This window comes from Hemitrygon akajei, chromosome 11 (assembly GCF_048418815.1).
Source record: "Hemitrygon akajei chromosome 11, sHemAka1.3, whole genome shotgun sequence".
NCBI classification, from domain to species: Eukaryota; Metazoa; Chordata; class Chondrichthyes; order Myliobatiformes; family Dasyatidae; genus Hemitrygon; species Hemitrygon akajei.
Genome location: NC_133134.1, coordinates 69,730,537 through 69,756,728, shown reverse-complemented (window position 1 = coordinate 69,756,728; position 26,192 = coordinate 69,730,537). Strand labels below are relative to the sequence as shown.

General features: G+C 41.5%; 1 protein-coding gene across 3 annotated transcripts in view; it reads right to left on the bottom strand.

Annotated features, from left to right (window-relative positions):
* grid2ipb (glutamate receptor, ionotropic, delta 2 (Grid2) interacting protein, b) overlaps window positions 1–25,415 on the bottom strand; it is a 241,121-nt gene extending 215,706 nt beyond the window's left edge. Inside the window, exons 1-3 of one of the 3 annotated variants that reach the window (XM_073061062.1) lie at window positions 25,329–25,415; window positions 16,732–17,318; window positions 13,785–13,939 (exon numbers count right to left, since the gene is read on the bottom strand). In XM_073061062.1, the coding sequence (XP_072917163.1) occupies window positions 13,785–13,939; window positions 16,732–17,318; window positions 25,329–25,413 (827 nt within the window). In that variant the 5' untranslated portion in view covers window positions 25,414–25,415. Of the gene's footprint in view, window positions 1–1,500; window positions 1,732–13,784; window positions 13,940–16,731; window positions 17,319–25,328 lie in introns of those variants that run through there. The other 2 variants (XM_073061063.1, XM_073061064.1) reach the window with 2 other exon arrangements.
* Between the last annotated feature and the right edge of the window lie 777 nt (window positions 25,416–26,192).

The following is a 26,192-nucleotide window of genomic DNA, read 5'->3' as shown; positions in this document are numbered from 1 at the left end:
GGAAATACACAGAATGAATAAAATACAAACTGAGATTCCCTCCACAGTTTCCCACCATACATAACCAGATGAGGTGCAATATATATTGGAAACAGAGGAAATCTTTTCCTTCACTCGCAGATGATATCCATTTTAATAATGTTACCAACTTAAATCATGGGAATCAGCATGGTACCAATCTGATAATGGTTTTTAAACTTCTCTTTACAAATCTTGTAATAATTTTGAAATCCCTCGCTTATTAATATTACCTGCCCTTAATTAGCAACAGATCACTCCAAAACTGCAATCAACCAGAAGGACTGGAAGATATTAATGACACCTCTGGAATTAACCCAAATTAAAATATCGGTGGCCTCATGCTATGATAATTATCCATATTGTCTATATCATAAATGTGTCATTTAATTAATTTTTAAAGCTCCTGTCACAGATGGGGAATTTTATTGAATAATTGTTTTTGTAACTTCAGCTAAAAGCATTTACAGTGGTGAAAAGGAAAACCTCGAGCAAATTCACCTCTTCCTTTTCATTGTAATTATGTCTTTGTAGAAAAAAATAAGGGCTACTTGTGGTATAATAAGAAAGCTGTGGAACCCGAGCAATTGTGGACTCTGCCACTCAGATCCATCTATCAGGGAATCCCGAGTGAAAGGCCAGGACTTACATCGGTTTCAGTGGCTGAATGTCTGCGGTTCCAATCGGAACCAACCTGCCTTGTACTGTATGTACCTGCAAAGCTCACTGTGCTGCAAAAGATATTGCCATATAGCAAAACACGGTGAGAATTTCTTGCTATACTCTCTATATTTAGCAAAGCAATGATCTTGTGTAACTATGGAGTTTATTAAGCAGGGAAGGCTCACTCACTGTAACTATCCACCTAGCACGACAAAGGCTAAGATGGATATTGTTTTAAGTGTTATTGCAGAGAATCCCACAGACTAAGAGGACTGGAAAACGGCATTATATTTGTCCAATCAAAACTGTACTTCTGACAGTTTTACAGATTTCTAGAAAGAAAAATAACTGTCAAGACAGTATTCCAATGATGGATATTTTTATCCAAAGCACAGGTTTAACTAGCACTTGATTATCTTGAAACCACAACAATAAGAAAATCGACAACAGTATTCTCCTCATTCAATAGGAACAGGAATAGATGGTAAAAGCTGAACACTTAATCACCGTTTTGTAATGCACACATATATTTTCTCTTTCTCTCTCTCTTCTTAAACATTTAATCACCATCTTGTAATGCACACATATATTCATTCTCTCTCTCTCTCTCTCCTTCTCCCGCTCTCTCTCAAAGCAGCATCTACGTAAGATGCTTTGCACTTACTTCCTCAGCTTTACCCTCAGGCATTAAAAGAAAAGAAATTAATCTCAGTTGGTCCACTCTCTTAAGGTTTATGAACAGGGCTATGATGCTGAATCCCTGTGTAATTTAAAGAATCCAGCTGAGCCTCTACTCCTGCAAGAACTTAAGATTCATACCGAAAGTGCCGTGACAAATTCCTTTCTTTCCCCATTTCTCAAATGTCTTCAGTACGCAGCACACACCTTGCACAGCAGTCGGGCAAACATTTCATCCCAATTAATTGTGCGCACAAGCCGGGGTGAAGATGCTTCACAGCACAGGGCTGCACTCACACGTTTCAAGGATGCAGGGCTCAGCACCACTCCTACTCCAGTTTTGTTCAGCACCAGAACTGCAAACAGCTCCTTCAACACACTTGGCTCCTGTTATTTTTCTCTCTCTCTGGCAGACCCAGTTTTCACAGGAACAATAAGTAGCACGCTGGCTCACAAGTGCTAGTTAGAGAACTAACTGCGTTGGAGTGGTGGCGCAATTGGTCTTGTAAATGCAGGCAGCAGTGTCTGAGAGTCTAAGCTGTGAAAAGCATAAAGTCTCCACTGAATAGCAGGCTCTCTGTCAATTTGATAATTAGTTCAACTTGGAAAGGCAGCTCCCACTGACAGGAATGGTTCCGAATCCTGAAAACAGAAAACTGTGAGCTCCAAAGTGGATCTACTACCTGTATCTCAGTCAAACCCAATCTCAGATATGATGACCTTTAAATAATTAATCCTCAACCCCTATCTGAGACAAAATTCTTTAGCTACACACACAAAATGCTGGAGGAACTCAGCAGATCAGGTAGCATCTATGGAACTGAGTAGATAGTCAATATTTTGGGTCGAGACCCTTCTTCAAGACAGAGAAGGAAGGGGTAAGATGCCAGAATAAAAAGGTGAGGGGAGGGGAAGGAGACTAGCTGGAAGGTGTTCGGTGAAGACAGGTGCGTAGGAAAGGTCAAGAGTTGAAGAAGAAATCTGATAGGAGAGGAGAATGGACCGTAGGAGAAAGGAAAGGAGGATGGGACCCAGGGGAAAGTAACAGGCAGGTAAGAAGTAGTAAGATTAGGGAATAGAAGAGGGCCAGGGGAATCTGTTTACCAGAAGAAGAAATTGATATTCATGCCATCAGATTGGAGGCTACCCAGACAGAATATCAGGTGTTGCTCCTCCACCCTGAGGGTAGCCTCATCTTGGTACGACAGGAGGCCATGGACTGACATGCTGGAATGGAAAAGGGAATTGGAATTAAAATGTTTGGCCATTCCCCAATTTACAGTGGGTCTCACCAATTTAGAGGAGGCCGCATCCTGAGAACCTGATACAATAGATGACACCAGCAAATTCACAGCTGAAGTGTAGTTTCACCTCGAAGGCCTGCCTGGGGCCCTGAATAGAGGTGGGGTAGGAGGTGTATGAGCAAATTGAGCACTTACGCCACTTGCAGGGGTAAGTGCCAGGAGGGAGATCAGTGAGGAGGGATGAATGGACAAGGGAATAGCAGAGGGAGCAATCCCTGTGGAAAGCTGGGGATGGGGTTAGATAAAGATCTGATTAATGGCAGGATCCCTGAGAAGATGGCAAAACCTGTGGGGTATAATGCATTGGATCCAAAGCTGATAGGGTGGTAGGTAAAGGCAAGAGGAACTCTATCACTGTTAAGCCGGAGTGCAGATGTAATCAAATAAATGGCAGATGATCTTAATGGGTTGTTTGCATTGGTCTTCACTGTGGAAGACAATAGCAATGTGCTAGAGGTCCATGAGTCTCAGGGAGCAGGAGTGAGTGCCATTGCTATTACAAAGGAAAAAGTACTAGGCAAACTCAAAGGTCTTAAGGTGGATAAGTCTACATCCCAGAGTCCTGAGAGAGGTTGCTGAAGAGATAACTGATGCATTGACCATGATCTTTCAAGAATCACTTGATTCTGGCATGGTCCTAGAGGACTGGAAGATTGCAAATGTCACTCCAATGTTTAAGAGGGGAGGAAGGCAAAAGAAATTATAGGCCAGCTATCCTCACCTCAGTGGTTGGGAAAATGTTGAAGTCTATTATTAAGGATGAGGTTTTGGGGGTACTAGAAGACTAATGATAAAATAAGTCAAAGTCAGCATGGGTTCCATAAAGGGAAATCTTGCCTGACAAATCTGTTAAGAGTTCTTTGAGGAAGTAACAAGCAGGGTGGACAAAAGAAAGGCAGTGGATGTCACTTTCTTGTATTTTCAGAAGGCATTTGATAAGATGCCACACATGAGGCTCCTTAACAAGATAAAATCCTATGGCATTACAGGAAAGATACTTGCATGGATAGAGAAATGGCTGACAGGCGATGGCAGCAAAAGGGATAAAAGAAGCCTTTTCTGGTTGGCTGCCAGCGACTAATGGTGTTCCTCAAAGGTCAGATTTGGACCACTACTTTTCATATTGTTTGTCAATGTCAATGGAGGACTTAGACAAATTGGAAGAATGGACAAAAAAGTGGCAGATAGAATACAGTGTTGGGAAATGTATGATAATGCATTTTGGTTAAAGAAACAACAATGCAGAATGGGGAGAAGGTTCAAATATCAGAGGTGCAAAGGGACTTAGAAGTCCTTGTGCAAGACTTCCAGAAGGTTAATTTACAGGTTGAGTCTGTGGTAAAGAAGGTAAATGCAATGTTGGCATTTATTTCAAGGGGAATAGAATATAAAAGCAAGGAGATAATGCTGAGCCTTTATAACACACTTGTCAGGCCACAGAGTATTATCAACAGTTTTGAGTCCCTGATGGCAGAAAGGATGTGTTGTCTTGAAAAGAGTTCAGAGGAAGTTCACAAGGATGATTTCGGAAATGAAGGGGTTAACATACAAGGAGTGTTTGGCAGCTTTGGGTCTGTAGTCACTGGAATTTAGAAAAATGTGTGGGGATCTCATTGAAATCTACTGAATGTTGAAAGGACTAGATAGGGTGGATGTGGAAAGGATGTTTCCTGTACTGGGAGTATCCACAACTGGAGAGCACAGCTTTAAAATTGAGGGGCAACCTTTTAGAACAGGGTTAAGGAGGAATCTTTTTAGCCAGAGAGTAATGAATCTGTGGAATGCTCTGCCACAGACTGCGGTGGAGGCCAAGACCATGGGTATATTTAAGGTGGAAGATTGTTTCCTGATCGGGCATGGCAAGAAGGCAGGTGTATGGAGTTGAGTGGGATCTTGGATCAGCCATGATAGAATGGCAGAGCAAACTTAACGGGCTGAATGGCCTAATTCTCCTCCTATGTCTTGTGGTCTTAAGGTACGGGAAATGGAGGAAATGCGAATGAGAGCAACATCAATAGTGGAGAGGAAGAAAGCCCGTTCTTTAAAGAAGGAAGACATCTCTGACCTCCTGGAATAGAAAGCCACATCCTGGGACCAGTTTTGGCAGAGGCAAAGAAGAGTATTTTTACAGGAGATTGGGTGGGAAGAGGTATAGTCAAGATAACCATGGGAATCATTAGGTATATAAAAGATGTCAATTGACGGTTTGTCTCCAGAGATGGAGACAGATTAACAAAGGTGAGGGAGCTGTCAGAGATGGACCAAGTGAATTTAAGAGCAAGATGGAAGTTGATAAAATTGGCAAAGAGTTGATAAAATTGATGAGCTCAGCATGGGTGCATGAAGCAGCATCGATGTAGAAGAGCAAGAGTTGGGAAAAATAACCAGGGAAGGCTTCAGACATGGACTGTTCTACATAGCCAACGAAGAGGCAGGCATAACAGGGGAACATGCAGTTGGCCATGTTTACCCATCGAATGGAGAAACTGGGAGAAGTAGAAGGAAAATTTGTTCAGCGTGATGACCAGTTCTGATGACCAGTTCAGAGTAGGGTGGTGGTGGAAGGTAAATGGTTGGTTCTTTAGTCAAGAGAGAAGTGGAGAGCTTTGAGGCCTTCTTGATGAGGGCTAGAAGTGTATAGGGACTGTACATCCATGGTGAAGGTGAGGTGATCAGTACCTGGGAATTCAAAATTACTGAGGAGATTAAGGGTGTAAGAAGCTTCACAGATGTAGATGGGAACCAAGAGGGATAGAATGGAATCAAAATATGAAGACATGAGTTCAGTGACACAGAAGCAGACCTACCTGGACAGTCCAGTTTGTGGATCTTGGGTAAGAGATAGAAGTGAGTAGTGGGAACTGTGAATTTGGTAACAGTAGCTGGGAGATCTCCAAAGTGGATGAGGTTAGAGATGGTGTTGGAGTTAGTTTTCTGATGGTCTAGAGTGGGGTCCACTTTGAGGGGTAGGTATAAGGAGGTGTCTGTGACTTGCCAGCTCACCTAAGCAAGGTAGAGGTCAGTGCACCACACTACAGCAGCACCTCTTTTGTCTGTGGCTTGATGGTAAATTTGGGGTTGGTACAGAGAGAATGGAGGACAGTAAGTACAGAGGAGGAAAGGTTTGAGGAAGACAGAGGAGTACTGAAGTCGAGATGATTCATGTCTCATTGGCAGTTTGAGAGCAGGCAAAGAAACAGAGAGGTGTATCCAAGAAGAGGAGAACAGATGAAGATGGGAGAAGGGGACATCAGTGCGGGGTGTGGAATCCTTGCCAAAGAAATGGGCTCAGAGACAGAGGCGACAGAAGAAGAGCTCAATGTCATGATGGGAGCAAAACACACTGAGGTGCTGGTGAAGAGGGATATAGGTGAGGTCGTTACCGAGGACAGAAAGTTCTGCGTCATAGAGGGGGAGGTCTGAGGGAATAGTGAAGACATGGCAAGGATTAGAGCTGGGATCAGAGTGGGGAAGAAGCTGGTGGTGTCAGAGGGGAGAAGAGGGTTGGGGTGTTCAGGGAATGTGGGGTGAGAGGAAGATGGAGGCTCTGAGGACCCAAGAGCTGACAATGAGGCCTGAGAGACATGCGGCTGTAGAGTGGTGCTAGAGTTCAAGGTTCAGGCTGCAACCAGAGCTAGAGGCTGCGCAATGAGTAGTTTGAAGGCGTCCGGCGGCATTGACGGCTGTGGAATCTGTGTTTTGGATCCACTCGGGATCATTGGAGCTGTTGTTGGTGATAGTAGTGTCACCCCTCCGGAGGTGCCCAGAGCCATCGAAGCCAGGGATGGAGTCAGCAAGATCTGTTACCAACGGGTGTCCAATGGAATCAAGGTCTGAGTGGGAGGCAGCGGGGATCACGGTCTGGGGTGTCCAGGGCCATCGGAGTTGAAGATGGTGGGATCTGTGGTCTGGAGATGGACGATCTTGCAATCCTTACTGGTCACAAGGAAGGTGAAGAACCAGTGGTTGAAGGTATTGATCTGGCAGAGGATAAAATATCAGAACGGTCCATGACAGATGGAGGAGAGAGCAGCCCAGAACTGTTGCAGAGACTGAGACAGGGCCCCCAGATATTTCCACATGCGGAAAGGTGGTGTGTAGAATTTGGAGGGAGAAGCGGTCAATTGAATGTTAGTACCTGGGATCCTCAGTGGGACCAAACCGAGAGACCTGAAAACAGATCTGGAAGCCATGTAGCATAACATGGTAGCAAAGACTAACTCCCAGGAAGGTTACATGGCTGTGGTATCAGGTCTGCATGAGCACATGGACGCAGAGTTGTTGGGCAGCAGAGATCATAGAAGGGGAGCAATGAGAGAGGATTTCACTGAACTCCTGTCGAAGAGATTTAAACTTCTTTAGGGTAGGCATCCCTCGAAGAGATTTCACAGTGCAGCAGCAAATCATAAACACAAGAAAGTCTATAGGTGCTGGAAATCTGGAGCAACACACACAATACACTGGAGGAACTCAACAGGTCAGGCAGCATCTATGGAAATAAATAAATAATCAACATTTTGTTGGAAAGAGGGAAGATGCGAGAATAAAAAGGTGGGGGAGAAGAAGGTGAGAAAGGTGAAAGTCTGGAGTAGAAGGAGTCTGATAGAAGAGGAGGATGGACCATTGGAGAAAGGGAAGGAGGAGGGGATCCAGGGAGAAGTAATAGGCAAATGAGAAGAGGTAAAAGGTCAGAGTGGGGAATTGAAGAAGAGGGGTGGGGAAAATTTGTTTACCAGTTTGGAAGCTACCAAGATGTAACATAAGACGTTGCTCCTCCACCCTGAGGGTGTCTTCCTCTTAGCACAGGAGGAGGCCATGGACCAACATATCTTTAACTGAAGCCTGGGGGGTTTTTGTTGATAATTGTCAGTAGCTCATGGATGAAGCTGAACTGATTAAACTGATATTAAACTGATCTGAAGATGATTTCAACAATCCACCAGTTGCCTCAAGTTTCACCCATATTGTCGAGTGATCAACCAAACAGCTTTGGAAATCATCCATCAGAACAAGGGTCTGACCATCCAGCAGTAGGGATCTTGTGACAGTTGCAAATGGTGCTCAGTCCATCCTCCAGGAAAATGTCACTTCACAATGAATGATGAGAAGCTTTGTTTTGGCATAATATAAAGCAAGACCACTGGGCCCCTGCTTGACTGAAGGATTACTCAACAGCAAATGAAGTCAGTGAACCATCCAATTACACTCACTGAAGGCTACTTATAATGTTGGAGATGGGTTTAAAGCTCCATTCAGAGTTATAATCTTTAGTCATATCCAGAAAGCACACTTCCATACCTACTGGGGCTGCTGGTTGCTATGTAATCTTCCGCCTCTCAGCCTGCAACTTTAGTAACAAATGGGTCATGAAAACATCAGAAAATTAAAAAAGTGTTGAGAAATTAGAAGTAGGTAAAGGATTAGACAGGACATAATGCTAAGAGCATCCAGAAGAATTTTCTCAAGCAATAGTGCGTGGTAGGTCATGTTTAACCAATCTATTAAGAGTTTTTCAAGGAGGTTACCAGGAAAATGGATGAAGGGAAGTCAGTGGATGTTGTCTACATGGACTTCAGTAAGGCCTTTGACAAGGTCCCACATGGGAGGTTAGTTAGGAAGATTCAGTCGCTAGGTATACATGGTGAGGTAGTAAATTGGATAAGACATTGGTTCAATGGGAGAAGTCAGAGAGTGGTAGTGGAGGAATGCTTCTCTGAGTGGAAGCCTGTGACTAGTGGTGTGCCACAGGGATCAGTGCTGGGTCCATTGTTATTTGTTATCTATATCAATGATCTGGATGATAATGTGGTAAATTGGATCAGCAAATTTGCTGATGATACAAAGATTGGAGGTGTAGTGGACAGTGAGGAAGGTTTTCAAAGCTTGCAGAGCAATTTGGATCAGCTGGAAAAATGGGCTGAAAATGGCAGATGGAGTTTAATGCAGCCAAGTATGAAGTATTGCTCTTTGGAAGAACAAACCAAGGTAGAACATAAAAGGTAAATGGTAGGACACTGAGGAGTGCAGTAGAACAGAGGGATCTGGGAATACAGATACATAATTCCCTAAAAGTGGCATCACTGGTAGATAGGGTTGTAAAGAGAGCTTTTGGTACATTGGCCTTTATAAATCAAAGTATTGAGTATAAGAGTTGAAATGTTATGGTGAGGTTGTATAAGGCATTGGTGAGGCCGAATTTGGAGTATTGTGTGCAGTTTTGGTTACCCAATTACAGGAAGGATGTTAATTAGGTTGAAAGATTGCAGAGAAGGTTTACAAGGATGTGGCCGGGACTTGAGAAACTAAGTTACAGAGAAAGGTTGAATAGGTCAGGACTTTATTCCCAGCAGCATAGAAGAATGAGGGGAGATTTGATAGTGGTATATAAAATTATGATGGGTATAGATAGAGCGAATGCAAGCAGGCTTTTTCCACTGAGGCTAGGGGAGAAAAAACCAGAGGACATGGGTTAAGGGTGAAGGGGGAAAAGTTTAAGGGGAACATTGGGGGGAGGCTTCTTCACACAGAGAGTGGTGGGAGTGTGGAATGAGCTGCCAGATGAAGTCATAAATGCAGGCTCACTTTTAACATTTAAGAAAATTTTGGACAGGTACATGGATGAGAGGGGTATGGAGGGATATGGTCCAGGTGCAGGTCAGTGGAACTAGGCTGAAAAATGGTTCAGCACATCCAAGAAGGGCCAAAAGGCCTGTTTCAATGCTGTAATTTTCTATGGTTCTATGGAACTATGGTTCAATATGTGGATGGCCCTTCTTGAGAGGAGCATGTGGGATGTTATGGGAAGCAATTAGATAAAAAGGACATTAGCTTGGTCCCTTGGCCACAGGTGAGGTACCAGAAGACTGGAGGGTGGATAATGTAGTACTTTTACTTAAGAAGAACTGCAAGGCAAGCAAGGTGACTCCAGGCCTGTGTGCATAACATCAGCAGTGGGAAAATTAGTAGAGGGGATTCTGAGGGACAATATCAATATGGACTTGGAAAAAACTGATTAGGAATCATCAGTATGGCTTTTTGAGTGGGAAATCGTTTCTTGTGAACTTGACTTGAGTTTTCTGAAGGTGTGACTAAGAAGAATGAAAAAATCAGGGTAGTTGACCTGCTGAAGGGTTTCAGGCTGAAACATCGACAATATTCTTTTCCATAGATGCTGCTTGGCCTGCTGAGTTCCTCCAGCAATTTGTGTCTGTTGTTTGGATTCCCAGTATCTGCAGATTTTCTCTTATTTGTGGTAGTAGACATTGTCTATCCATTATTCCATCATGCTGATTTATTATCCCTCTCAACCCCATTCTCCTGCCTTCTCCCCATAACCTTTGGGACTAAACAAGAACCTATCAAACTCTCTAATGCCAGAACCTCTTTTCTTAGATAAGGGGCCCAAAACTGTTTACAATACTCCGTGGAGTCTGACTAATGCCTTATAAAGCCTCAACATTACATCCGTATTCTTATATTCTATTCCTCTCAAAATGGATGCTAACATTGCATTTGCCTATTTTACCAAAAATTGAACCTGAAGGTTAACCTTTTGGGAACTGTGCATAAGGGCTCCAAGTTCCTTTCCACCTTTGATTTTTGAATTTGCTCCCCAATAAGAAAACAGTCTACTCTTTTATTCCTTCTATCAAAGTGCATGACTGTACACTTCCCTACACTGAATCCCATATGCCACTTCTTTGCCTATTCTACCAATCTAAATCCTGCAGACTGCTTGCTTCCTCAACACTAGCTGCCCATCCACCTATCTTCATGTTGTTTGCCAACTTGACCATCAATTCCATTATCCAAATCATTGACATATAAAGTGAAAAGAAGTGGTCCCGACACCAACCGCTGAGGAACACAACTAGTCACCGCCAGTCAACCAGTTAAGGCCCCTTCTATTCCCAGTCTTTTCCCCCTGCCAAGCAGCCTATATTTTATCCATGCTAGGAACTTACCTGTAATACCAAGTGCTCTAGATGAGCAGCCTCATGTGCAGCATGAAAAGGCCTTCTGTAAATCCAAGTAAATGACATCCACTGACTCCCCTTTGTCTATCTTGCCTGTTATTTCCTCAAAGAATTCCAACAGATTTGTCAGCCAAGATTTCCCTTAAGGAAACCATGCAGACTTTGGCCTATTTTCAATAGGTTTCAATAGGTGCATTTAATGTCAGAGAAATGCATACAATATACATTTTATCATTTACCTTCAAGTACTCTGAAACCTCATCCTTAATAATGGCCTCCAAAATCTTCCCAATCACTGAAGTCAGGCTCTAACTGGCCTACAATTTACTTTCTTTTGCCTCCTTCCCTTCTTAAAGAGTGGAGTGACATTTGTAATTTTCCAGTCCTCCAGGACCATTCTAGAAATTCCAGCAATTACTATTCTCCCATCATCCCTGCTAGTATCCCCTTACAATCAACTTTGGCCAGCTCCTCACTCTCATAAGACCATAAGATCATAAGACATAGGAGCAGAATTAGGCCATTGAGTCTGCTGCACTATTCCATCATGGCTGATTCTGGATCCCACTCATCCCCATACACCTGCCTTTTTGCTGTACCCCTTGATGCCCTGACTGATCAGGAAACAATCGACTGCTGCCTTAAATATACCCATGGACCTAGCCTCCACTGTAGTCTGTGGTAGAGCATTCCACAGATTTATTACTCTGGCTAAGAAAAAAATCCTCTGTTGTAAAAGGTCGCCCCTTAATTTTGAGGCTGTGCCCTCTAGTTCTGGATATCCCCATCAGAGGAAACATCCTGTCCACATCCACCCTATTCAGTCCTTTCAACATTCAGTAGGTTTCAATGAGATCCCCACACATTCTTCTAAATTCCAGTGAGAACAAGCCCAAAGCTGCCAAATGCTCCTCAAGAAAATGGTGGAGCAGACTCGATGGGCCAAATGGCCTAATTCTACTCTTATGTCTGATAGTCTAATGTTAACCCCTTGATTCTTAGAAACATCCTCGTGGACCTCCTCTGAACTCTCTCTAATGACAATACGTCCTTTCTGAGACATGCAACCTTCATTCAACCTCATGCCTCTATAGTTGACATTACTCCATTATAATACTGATATATTTATTTTAGCTTCTCCGTCTCAAACTTCCGGGTGAATTCTATCATATTATGATCACTACTTCCTAAGGGTTCCTTTACCTAATTAAATCTGGTTCTCTAAAAAGCTATCTCATTTGCATTCCCTTCTCTTGGGATCCAGCATTAACCTGATATTCCTAATCTACCTGTATATTGAAGTCCTCCTAACTATCATCATGTGCCTTTGCTATCTCCCATTGTAATGTGTCCTGCACATTCTAACTGCTGTTCAGAGGGCTGTATATTACCTCCTTTGGGGTCTTTTTACCCCTGCAGTTTCTTAACTCCACTCACAAGGATTCTACATCTTCTATGTTACCTCTTTCCAAGGATTGGATTTCAATTTTTACCAACAGAGCCACCCCACCTCCTCTGCCTCCTTGCCTGTCCTTTCAATACAATGTGTATCCTTGGATGTTAATCTCCCAACTATGATCTTTCAGCCATGACTCTGTGATGCCCACAACCTGCCAATCTCTATCTACAATACAAGATCATCTACCTTATTCCCCACACTGCGTGCATTCAAATATAAAATCTGCAGTCCTGTATTCATCACCCTTTTCAATTTTGCCTTCATGTTGCCAGAAATTACTTCCTTATCCTTTTTAAACTTTTTGTCTTCATCCATCTTCCCCTTTACTTTATCCTCACTTTTCCAACTTGTTGAACCTACAATATAGTCTAAAGATGCATTTCAAGACATCCCACTGACTGTAATTTTGCCCTATCAGCTGCCTGTCTTTCCTGAGTCTCACCACTGAGACTCTGTGCCCTATCACTCTGGTTCCCATCCCCCAGCCAAATTAGTTTAAACACTCCCCAACAGCTCTAGCAAACCTGCCCGCAAAGCTACTGGTCCCATTCGAGTTCAAATGTAACCCTTTATTACAGGTTGTACCTTACCCAAAAGCGATCCCGATGATCCAAAAATCTGAAACAATGCCACCTGCGCCAATTTAAATCTTGCACTGCCTCACCAATGAGCGACGGCTTGCAATGACTGAAACCCGCCAAAATGTCACATCAATTAGATCTCAATTAAAGTGAAGGAATCTTCAAAGACCCTCATTCCCACCCCACTCTGGAGGCACTTCCACCTCTTATTCAGCCAGTCCTCCCACTACCAATCTGCCAGATTGACTCAACCAATACACTCTAAGCATTAATTTCCCACTTTAGATCCTATCCTTATATATGTGGCACCCCCTGACCACCAATCACATGCCTAGGCCACAGGCCATTCATCCACAACTGATTGTACACTTGACTAACAGGTCAATTCCCATAATTTCTGGTAGCCAACCTCACTCCTTCCAGTTTCCGACACAGACATTTCACCCAGAATCTCTCCTCTGCAATACCTCACAAGCCCCACACACAGTCCCAACTCCAAACTTATTTCCAACCCAGTCTTAATTAATTTCCTTTGCCTGCTCTGCAGTGGCAAAGTGCACAAAGGTAAAATTAGTGTGCAATGTATTTTCAGTGGAACACTGTACCTTTATGTCATTATATATCCCAGTGGCGGGCACTTAAACAGATTATCTTCTGGCCAATGAATGCCATTTAACTAACACTCATTTAGAGGTAATAGCCAATTTTAGGGCTTTGGTGTGCATAATGGTGGGGGGGGGGTGGGTGAAGGAATAGAGCTTGGAACAATTTACTAATCTGAAATTAAGGCACCTTATTTGCTCTTTGCTGTATTTTTTCTGTTTTTTTTTTGTCTTTATACAGTCTTTTAATGCAATCTAGTAATTTGTTGGTTAACTGTCAGTTGTTGATAACTGACAGGGCAAGTACAGAGTAGAAGAGGGAAGGGATCGTGGGTTGATCACCATCATCACATGAAGTACATGTCCCGGGGAGGAGGCAGTAAACTGAAAGGGACCAAGTAGGCACCCAGTTACCATTAAGCTACATGAGCACATATCGGAGTAGGGATCCAATATGAATCTTAAAAGCCTAGAGAAGTTTCTTTCTTCTGTAATATTCCTACCTGATGTCATCAATGAGCTGCTTGTGTTCTTCAGTGTTCAAAATCATAGGGAGTGCATAGGCCAAATACTCAACCTTACGCTCAGATGCATACTGCTTCAGGAGGGTGAACAGCTTCTCTTTTACCTCAGATTGCTCCCCAAGCACTGTGTCAATCTGCATTTAAATCAAAGATGTTGGTTTAGTAGATCCTTATAATTCACAAACAGCGCAAGGGCATTAAGAACCACAAAAGTGTCAAAGAGGGCAGCATCCCTACATTCCAACACATCATTTGCACCAATCTATCACCTTCCTGATCAAAAGGAAACAGGATGGCCAGACCTTCTAGAGTGCTCCCAGGCAACCCAATTGGAAGAAATGAATATGAAACCCTCTGACATATCCCTGCCACCAAAAAAAAACACTGGAGTTTTTCAACAACTCCTTCACTACATCAAAAGTTGCTTATACTGGATTTTATCATTTCATGTTCCAATTCTTCAGGGGTTTGTGAAGCATTTTATATATTAATACACTTCTTCCCAAAAGCTATAGGAAGAGGTATGAATCAATTCAAACAATATGTATGGGAAAGAAACACTTGCAATTTCTATACCAGCTTTCATGTCCCTCTCAGAACACTCAAAGCAGTATATAATCAGTGAAGTTAGTTTTTGGTGTGACATCCGTTGCAATGGAGGAAATGCATTTTGTACACAAAATTCTAGAAACAGCAAAGATTTCTAAATGAAATGCTTTAGAAATGCTGTTTGGGAGAATAAATTATTCAGATAACAGCTCCCCAGCTAAATAGTACCATGAGACCTTTTACACCAGCTTGAGAGAGTAACCATGGGTGTCGGTTAATAACTCATTTTGAAAGTTAGTTCTCCTGACACTGTAGAACGCAGTATTATACAAGATTGTTAGTGCAGAACTCGAGTCCCTGGAGTGGAAAAGAAATTTAATTCTATCTAACTCAGAAGAGGAAATGTTACAAGGTGAACCACAGTTGACACATAAGTGCTACCACATGCCACTCTGCAAGTGCTTATCCAATCACACCGCTGTGTTTTAGTGTTGTATGATGTTGATTGCCTACTCTTCAAGTTGCTGCCAGGAGTAGATGTGGCATACTTCACTCTACACATTACTTTAAAGACAGGTCATCAATGTCATAAGATTGATTTCCCTTCCTCCACATAAAGTGGCTGCAGTCACATCTTGGTGGTAGAATTTCCGTGCAGTGTCACAGAGCTTTTAAGTTACTGTCGCCTTCCTGTCAGCTTGAATCAGTCTGGCCATTCTCCACTGACTTTCCTCATTACCAAGGCATTTTTGCCCACAAAATTACTGCTCATCGGATTTTCTTTCACACCATTCTCCGTAAATTCTAGACCTAGAGATTGTTGTGCATGAAAATCCCAGGAGATCAGCAATTTCTGAAATACTCACACCACCCCATCTGGCTCCAACAAACATTCCACAGTCAAAGCCACTTAGATCACATTTCTTCCTCATCTGATGCTTGATCTGAACAACAACTGAATCTCTTGACCATGTCTGTATGCTTTTATTCATTGACTTGTTTTCACATGATTAGTCGATTAGATATTTACATCAATGAGCAGGTGTACAGATGTACCTAATAAAGTGGGCATCTTCTGACATGCTTGTATACCTGTGTCTCATGAAACAGTTCATTCAAATCTCTCTAGACACAACTATTTGGTTATTCCTTACTGTTTAAAAAATACTGTTCTTCTATATTTCTAGCAAGGTTTTGAATTTTTCCTCATATCTTCCCACATTGTACCTCACTCACTACCTTCATTTCCACTTGTTCAACATGCCTATGAAAATTTGCAGACTTTGTGCACTCCTCCGAGGTCACATTCCTATTACCTTTGCAATATCAAAATATTTATGTTATTTCTTTTACCCTTTCGTGTAACCAAGATGAGCGCTCAATAATGATCCCTATGATACCCTGCTAGCACTTGTCTTCCAATCTGAAAACAGTTATTTTTACTATTTGACTTTTGTCCTCCATCAATCCTCTGTCCTATTTTACTTGAAGTCCTGGGAGGACTTACTTAACATGGGTAACTTTCATTTAATACTTTATTAAATACCTTTGATAAATTCAGATTTAGAGCCAATTTACCTTAACTACAATTACACTTCAAAAAGCATGTCATACAAAATTTTATTTCATAAAACCAGATTGATGGCAAATTTTATAATTTTACAAAGTGTCCTGTTACCATACTTTTAACTGTAGCAATAGGAATCCAATCTCAAATAAGAAAAAGTCTGCAGATGCTGGAAACCCAAGCCAACACACACAAAATGCTGGAGGAACTCAGCAGGCCGGGTAGCATCTATAGAAAGAAGTACAGTCAACATTTCAGGCCGAAACCCTTTGGCAGGGCAGCAATAGGTATATAATCTACCTGGCTGCTAATTCCACACTGTACTGGTGGAGACTGTCCCAATAAAATAGGTCTCTTTCCCCAGAGCAGGAGCCAGCATCCCATAAATCAAAGGTTTTCAAAGGTGAGTCATATTAATACAGGTCGAAATCATAAATGAAAACCTAAATCTCAATTGAAATGAATGAGAGCCGAGAGTTTATTTTGTTTCAATTAACAAAGAGGATTCTAAGAGTGCCTAGTAATAAGTCTCACTTAAAATAAGTTACTTTAGGAACTTGTGCCATTCCCCAATGCTATTCAACTCACTGGAAATCACACCCCAAAGTAGTATGTTTATACTGGTATCAAAATCTTAAATAAAAATGTATAAAATATATACAATAGATAATATAACAACAAAATGGTAGTGAAAGAAAGTCCCTCTGATAAAGTTCAGCAATTTCATTCTGTCTGGTTGGGCGAGTATCAGAATAACCTATTTTGTGAAGAGGTAACTGTTACCTTTCTGCTTGATAGGCAATGTCCTACCTTTTTTCTGAATTCCAAGGCTTTATGTTTTCTTTCCTGATGTACTGCATCAGCATTCTGTACATATTCTCGGATACTGCTGCTAACTTGCTTGTGTCTCCTTCCAAAGCACAGAACTCCCAGCTGTAATGGCTTTCCATGATTAGCCTTTATCATGGCAGCAGCAGCAGCATATTGTTTTACTGGGACTCCATTCACTTCCAGCACATAGTCCCCAGTCTTCAGCCCAAGCTCAGCTGCAGGAGAATCAGGGAGACAATTTTCAATTTGCAAAGGGCTGTCACCATTCAGATTGAAACCAAATCTTCCATCTGCTGCTGGCAAGAGCTCTAGCTGCTCAATACGAGATACCACCCCTATACTAGGAGGAACAGTTTTACAACGTTTAGCTAGATTTACTAATGCGTCATAGTTCATAGATGACACATCCTGACCCTCAATCTCCAGAATCTGGTCTCCTGGTTGCAAGCCAGCAACATGGGCACTGCTGCCCTCTTGAACAGAGATGATGTAACAGGGTCCATTCCCAAAGATCTGAAATCCAAACTCTTCTGGCCATCCTTCATTATGACTTGGCATTGTGGCAACTGGAATGAGAAAAAAAAGAGGCAATTTGAGACACTCAATAAAGTGTGTGTGTGTGTGTGTGTGTGTGTGTGTGTGTGTGTGTGTGTGTGTGTGTGTGTGTGTGTGTGTGTGTGTGTGTGTGTGTGTGTGTGTGTGATGGCATGCAAAAGTTTGGGCACCCCGGTCAAAATTTCTGTTACTGTGAATAGCTAAGCGAGTAAAAGATGACCTGATTTCCAAAAAGCATAAAGTAAAAGATGACACATTTCTTTAATATTTTAAGCAAGATTACTTTTTCATTTCCATCTTTTACAGTTTCAAAATAACAAAAAAGGAAAATGGCCTGAAGCAAAAGTTCGGGCACCTTGCATGGTCAGTACTTAGTAACACCACCTTTGGCAAGTACCACAGCTTATAAACACTTTCTGTAGTCAGCTAAGGGTTTTTCAATTCTTGTTTCGGGGATTTTTGCCCATTCTTCCTTGCAAAAGGCTTCTAGTTCTGTGAGATTCTTGGGCCGTCTTGCATGCACTGCTCTTTTGAGGTCTATCCACAGATTTTCGATGATGTTTAAATTGGGGACTGTGAGGGCCATGGCAAAACCTTCAGCTTTTGAGGTGTGTTTAGGATCATTGTCCTGTTGCAGAAGCCATCCTCTTTTCATCTTCAGAGTTTTTTTTATAGACAGTGTGATACTTGCTTCCAGAATTTGCTGGTATTTACGTAATTGAATTCATTCTTCCCTCTACCAGTGAAATGTTCCCCGAGCCACTGGCTGCAACACAAGCCCAAAGCATGTTCGATCCACCCCCGTGCTTAACATTTGGAGAGGTGTTCTTTTCATGAAATTCTGCACCTTTTTTTCTCCAAACGTACCTTTGCTCATTGCAGCCAGAAAATTCTATTTTAACTTCATCAGTCCACAGGACTTGTTTCCAAAATGCATCAGGCCTGTTTAGATGTTCCTTTGCAATCTTCTGACACTGAATTTTGTGGTTAGGGCACAGGAAAGGTTTTCTTATGATGACTCTTCCATCAAGGTCATATTTGTGCAGGTGTCATTGCACAGTAGAACGGTGCACCTGTGGTGAACTACATATACCTGTCTGGACTGCTCCTGTGGCTCCTCCCACAGACCCCTGCTGACCGCTCCTGTGGCTCCTCCCACAGACCCCTGCTGACTGCTCCTGTGACCCCTCCCACAGACCCCTGCTGACTGCTCCTGTGGCTCCTCCCACAGACCCCTGCTGACTGCTCCTGTGGCTCCTCCCACAGACCCCTGCTGACTGCTCCTGTGGCTCCTCCCACAGACCCCGTATAAAGGCGACTGAGGCCTGTTGCCCAGCCTCATTCCCCAGGATGTAGTGTTGTTCATTCTTCCAGTCAATAAAAGCCGATACCTCGCTTCCTACGTCTCAGCATGAGTTATTGATGGTGCATCAGCACCACCACCCCAGAGTCTGCTAAATCTTCCTGAAGGTCTTTTGCAGTCAAACAGGGGTTTTGATTTGCCTTTCTAGCAATCCTACGAGCAGTTCTCTCAGAAAGTTTTCTTGGTCTTCCAGACCTCAACTTGACCTCCACCATTCTTGTTAACTGCCATTTCTTAACTGAGGAACTGAGGAAACAGCTACCTGAAAACACATTGTTATCTTCTTATAGCCTTCTCCTGCGTTGTGGCATCATTTTTTTTTCATTTTCAGAGTGCTAGGCAGCTGCTCAGAGGAGCCCATGGCTGCTGATTGTTGGGACAAGGTTTAAGGAGTCAGGGTATTTATAAAGCTTTGAAATTTGCAATATAAAAGGCATTATAAAAAGAGGTTTAAAGTGCTTGTAGTGCTTGTACTGAGGTAATAGATAGGGATTGGGAGACGGCTAACTATAATGGGGGAAGAAACTTTTAAAATGACATGAAGCTTTTGTTTTAATAGCACTATAGCACTTTCCAGAAGGGAGCTTCTGGAAAAAGCAGCTTGCTAGGTGGGTAGTGTCCCGCTTCTTTGTCCTGAAAATATGCAAATCCTGCAGTGGTGGGAGACAGCAGCCAATGACCTTTGTAACTGGCATGACAGTTCGGTGCAACACACACAAGATGCTGGAGGAACTCAGCGGGTCAGGGAGCATCTAGGGAAATGACTAAACAGTTGATATTTCAGGTCGAGACCCTTCATCAGAGCTGAAAAGGAAGGGGGAAGATGCCAGAATAAAAAGGTGGGGGGAGGGTTAGGGGTAGGATCCTAGGGTCTTACCCATCTTTATACCGATTTAGATTACAGCACAGTGAAGCAGCTAGTAGAGCCGCTGCCTCACATCATCTAAGACCTGGGTTCAGTCCTGACCATAGGTATGACAGCAAAGTGTTTGCTGGGGCCCTAACAGTGATTTTTAAAATGGGCTAGTGTCCTGATCTAATCACAACAACTTAGAGCTGAAATCCCTTAAAACAGTGGAGCTACATATCAACTTCAGGAAAAATGTGTCTCTTCTCCATCCACTTGTATCAACAAATCTACAGTTTGCACCATTTCAACATTCAGTTTCCTGGGCATCATTATTTTGCAGCACCTCATCTGGGAGAACTATAAAGTGTGAGAAATTCATTAACATAAAGGCTTGGCAGACGATGGACTACTAGCAGTAATTAGTAAAATTTTACTTACTCCAGAACATATTGGTGCAATTCTATATCACCATGATAGAAAGCATCCTTACAACAGCCATTACTGCCTGGTTTAATGCAGCATCCTCTCACAATATATGAAAGAGACATCTCCCAAAAGCGTGTGGGTTGGGAAGTTAATTGCTCACTGAAAGCTGCCCTAATGTGTAGGTGAGTGGTAGAATCTGGGGGAAGTTGATGAGAATAAAAATGGGATTATCATAGAATTACTGTAAATTGGTGGTTCATAGTCAAGGAGGACTAAACAGGTTTTTCTCTACCATATGAATCAATGATTCTAAGTCATCTAATACATACTCCTTTTAATGTTAACATGTTCTTGGACAATCCTTGTCTCTCCCCCATCCTGAAATTTGTAACTACCGTGCAACATTTTTCTCAAAATGTTTTCATGACATCTCTACAGTATTTTCATGACTGCAAACTAATTCTGAACTCAAGACCAACTTTTTATTCACTTCATCTTAATATTAGGTTCAATGATTGCTTCACCTCAGGTATTCATCTCCCTGCTTTTAAATTTTGTCATTGTCCTTTTCATTGATACCCTTAATAAATTACCACCCCTTGTATTTTTTTTTATTTAGGATACAACTACACCACCCAGCAATCCCTGATGTAACCGTAGCCTGATCACAGGACAATTTATAATGACCAATTAACCAGTACATTTTTGGACTGTGGGAGGAAACCAGAGGACCTGGGGAAAACCCACACATTCCATGGGGAGGACATACAAACTCCTTACAGATTATAACAGAATTGAACTTCAAACTCTGATACTCCAAACTACAATAGCATTGCACTAACCTCTACAGTAGCGATTTTACTACTTTCATATCTGAAGGTTTTTCCTATGTTGTTGCCTCCCAAATCTATGTCACCTTTCTTTCAATTCTGCACTTGAATCCTTCCAGTTTGGTTTGTTCTTCTGTATCAAAGTAGCACTATTTAAACTATTGATCATGATCCTGATTGGGGCTTTTAAGTGTTCACATTCTTCCTACCCCATCTACAGTCTTCTGACCATCCCAGTCTCCACCCTTGCCTCTCTTCCATTTTGCAGCATTGATGCTGCCCTTGCCTGAGTCTATTCTTAGTAATTGAATTATACCACAGGAATGGTTTGTCATTCCATTCTCAATAGTTTGTCAGTGAGCATATTGTTGAGTGTCCAGTGTGCAGGAGTGGAGTTTTTAATGTGTGCCATTACCAGCTTCATAATAATTGCCATCAGTGTGTTTAGTTCTGGAGGTGTAGAGTTCTTTAGAGATGATAGTAAGTGCTTTGAAGCATTTGGGGACAACAGCCTGAATGAGTAAAGTAGTGTAACAAATAATCTCACTAGAAATGTGCAAGCAAAGACTAACTGAATCAAACTCAAAATCAATGCTTCCTTTGCTCTCTTAGGCATTCTAAAGTATGGTGACTCTTCATTAAAATAATATAAAATAACCCCGTTGTTACTCTCTCTCCATTGCAGTTTTCCTTTTATTATTTTGGATAAAAAATCTGAAGAACTAAGAGGATTTCTTATACATAGAAGGATGAAATGTGGCACCTGCTGAGCAACAGACTGGTTGAAATAGAGGGCATTGAAATGTTTAACAGATTTAACATGTGCAAGAGAGAAATGGGGAAAAAAGGCAAAGGTGGATCAGGCTATTTGAATGTAAGGAGATTCATGTAAGGAGATCATTTAAGTCTGTTCCTACGTCATAATTTTGTTGCAGTTCAACTTGCATGGCAACTTGATGGATCTATGGATATGGAACCCAAGATCACACATAAAAATCCTGCTGCTAACCCTGTATTCTGCCTTCAAGTTCAACTTTCCAAAGTGAATCACTTCACACTTTTCCAGGTTGAACTCTATCTGCCACTTGTCAGCCCAGTCTGTATCTTGTCAATATCCCGTTGTACCCTACAACAACATTCTATAGTTGTTGAGTAGCTCACTGAGCTGGCTTGTTAACTAATTATCCAGCTAGGCAACACCAGTGCAACTTCAAAGTATCCACAACTCCACCAACTTACTTGCAAGTCCTGAGGGTGCACCTGGATGACAAACTAGAGTGGAGCACCAACAAAGAGGCTGTGTACAAGAAGGGCCAGAGTCGCCTCTACTTCCTGAAGAGACTGAGGTCCTTTGGAATATGCAGGCCTCTCCTTCACATGTTCTACCAGTCTGTTGTCAACAGTATAATCTTCTATGCGGTGGTGTGCTGGGGCAATGGCATCAACGTGGGTGATGTCAACAGGCTCAACAAACTGATTAGAAAGCCTGGCTCTGTAATAGGAGTCAAACTGGATACACTGGAGGCTGTGGAAGAACAAAGGACCCTACTGAAAATCCTGACAATTTGGGATAATGTTTCTCGTGCTCTGCATGTCACCTTACCTGAACAGAGGAGCACTTTTAGTAATAGATTAAAACAACTGCGCTGTTCCAAAGAGTGCCATATAAGATCATTCTTACCCTCAGCCACTGTACTCTATAATGAGTCAACCTATAGCCAGGGAAGTGATGACTCCCTTCCTGTTAGACTGTTTATGGTAACTTATTTTTATTCTTTCTTCCCTTCTAATATTTATATCTGTGTATTTTTAATGTTACTGTGACACTAATTTCCTTTGGGATCAACTAAATTATTTATCTACCTGTCATCTGCGAAATTACTAGCCCATCTTTCCACTTCCTGATCAAAGTCATTTATAAAAATCACAAAGAGCAAGGGTCCCAGAACATATTCCTGTAGAACCCCACTGTCACCATCCTCCAGGCAGAAAATGCTCCATCTACAAACACTTTCTATGGACAAGCCAATGATGAATCTACCCAGCAAGTTTTCCCAGATGCCATACCTGCTGACTTTCTGATTAAGCCTACCTTATCATGGTGTAGGGAACCTTACCAAAAACCTTACTAACATCCATATACAGATTTACTGTTCTATCTTCATCAATGTGTTTTGTTACATCTTGAAATAATTCAATCAGACTCGCGAGGCATAACCTATCCCTCACAAAGCCATGCTGACTGCCCCTAGTCAGACTACGTTTCTCCAAAAGCTTATAAATCCTGTCTCTGAGCATCTTCTCCAATAATTTACGCACCACTAAAGTAAGACCCACAGGTCTGTAATTCCCATAGTATTGCTAACTCCCTTTTTTGAACAAAGTAAAATTGTCCACCCTTCAATCATCTGATATTAATCCTAGGACCAGTGAGGATACAAAGATCATTGCCAAAGCTGCAGCAATCTCTTCTCTTGATTCCCAGGGTAACCTAGGGTATACCCCATGCCCCCCCCCCCCAGGACTTGCCTAGCCTAATGTATTTCAAAAGTTACACACATCTTCTTTCTTAACATTGACAATAAGAAAGAGAATGTGCTGTAACACTCTTCGCTTTCTTGGATGTGTGAACCTCTAGGAACACTTAAGAAACAACATCATCTAGGACAAAACTGTCAAGCACTTAACACACACTTCATCCACCACCTGAAGTATCAACCACCTCCAGCACTGACCCACCATCTATAAAATACATGGTACAGCTTGGCAGCACCTCCCTAACTGACAACCTCGACCAGCTAAGTGAATGGGAACACCACTAACTGTAAATCCTCCTCCAATTCACACACTAACTTGACAACATTGCTGGAACACATTCACCAGAAAGACAGCAATAATTCAAAAGGGCTCTTGCTGCTATCTCAAGGACAGTTCAGCACGGCCAATAATTCTTGACTTTGTTAGCAATTCTTCCAACCATTAAACAGACAATCATTGGAATTACATGGTTATCACAGTAGGCTTTTTGCCCAGAGGTGTTTACAGGGATTGGTGGTGAGGTGACCATGGAGCAACTTGACAAAAAGGATGAAATTTTAAAATCAAGATGATGCTTATTGTGAATAAGTATAGATCAGGGAATAAAAGGAATATGGGGTTGAAAAAATATTGGAGCCAGATAGCAAATGGGAAAAAAAGATTTTGAATGAGCTTACGTTAAAAAAGGTGAAAGGTCAAGAATTTTTGATGATTGATCTGTTTCTCTGTTACTAACAATTAATCAACATTTCTATCTATAGCATAAAGTTACCTTTGATGAGTAATATCTTTCTCTCTAAGAGGTTCTTTGAAATTTCACATAGATTATGGTTCTCCATAATCCACATATGACTGCAGAATATTTATAATAATAAGTAAGCCTTACTTTGCAAAATTCAAAGCATACCTCATAACTATGGGACAGGTGCACACATGATACAATCACATGCATACTTAATATATTTGATGCTTGAATCAGTTATGATTTTAAAAAGCTGTGAGAGTTCTCATTTAGTTCTCTTGCACACCATTATCAAAGTTTCCCACAGGGAAAATCTTTCAATATAAAGAGTCTAACAAAACCTACCAGAGATTTAGTTGACATTATTGTGATAAGTTCATCACTACAGCTGAAATTATTCTAACGCCTTGTATTGTAATAAAATCAACACACATTCAACCGAGTTTAAAATGTATCTCAATCTAAACAATAAACTGGGAGCCCTCTCTTTTGATTACAAATTTCTAACTAATTATCCCTGATATCAGCGGTATCTTTGATAGTTTTATATGAATCATTGTGCTAGATCATTGCAATTTCTATCAAAAACATTTTTATTCATTTCCCAGCAGAAGACAGTAAAATTAAAATATGATAGTACTGTGAACCCAAATAAATCTTATAATTGCATTGTCTGTATTTAAGCAAAAATAAACTTGATTGCCTTTATAATCATTAACTGGCATTTGAATTATTATCCAAACAGATCTGAGATTTTTCCAACAACTGGTTTCCATGGCAATGTTCCATGCACTTCACATGACTAAACTCACAAAACTTAGATTCAGATTTAACATTGATTGATCAGTCTCCCACTATCTCTGGTTCCAGTCTGATGAAGCAATCCGACTTGCAAGTGAAACTGACGGACTGAAACTCAACTTGCAGGCAAATCACAAACCCATAGCCTACCCCTAGGGCAGGGGATCCTAACCTGGAGTCCACGGACACCTTGGATAATGGTAAGGGTCTATGCCATAAAAAAGGCTGGGAACCCTTGCCCTAGGAGTTCAATACTTTGGAAAATTTTTAGTATTTTCTAAATGAAATATATACTCGTTACTGTTTATTGATTACATTTCATATCTTAATGCCAAGCCTTATATTATCTGTTGAAGTCAAAGGGTTTGCACCAAACAAGGATTTATTGCCATAAGGCATGCTGCCATGGAAATATATATCATCATATTTTAGAGTTGTTGGTGAAACAGTTCTCATGAGTGAGACACTTACATAAATTTTCCGGTGAAGACGGCAAGTCACTTGGGTCCTGACTCAAGCCATGTCTGGACTTTCGACTTCTCAGCAGCCTCTTCATCCGGCTCACAATACTTTCCCTCTTAGCCATGGTCACATATGCTCAAATATGCTCACGTTAGTTAACAGGTAAAATAAAAGTACTGTATTTAAATTCATCCCAACTGCTTTAAAAACATTTTACAATATTATTTTTCAAAGCAGAGAACCTGCTTATCAGATTGAAATACTGACACCACCACAATCCTGCTCATGCAGTTGATTCTCTTTTGTATCAGGCTCACACATTTCTCTCTTACTAAAACGCTGATGCGCAGGTGAAAGTCCTGCCTCTTGCAGAATGAGAACATTTCCATTTCAATTCACTCCCGATGCAAGGGGAGCTGTTCAGTGCTCAGCAAACACAGACACACATTAAAAGAAGGAACACCAATCATTCTGCTCTTAATTACAACTTTAGCAGAAGCAGCTGGGGATGCTTAAATGATCAAATAGAATCATAAAATGGATGATTCTAAACTGGATTATAAAAAAAGAACATTGTGTCTAAAGTAGGGAAGTGTATCAGTATATTGTGACATAAATTAAATCTCAGATGATCTATTATAAGAAATGGCCCTCGATATCCCCCAAATCCAAAGTGATTCCTTCAGACTATGGAATCTATTAGTTTATCCAATTTATCCTACCAGCATCTTAAATTGTACTTGTAAATGCCACGAGAATTCTTCCTTTGAGATCACAATGTCAGATATCAAATATATTTAATCATAGCGCTTGTGATCACTGTGAAAAGTATTCTATTCTTTTTAATTGATGTGGCTGTAGCCTTCAAAATGG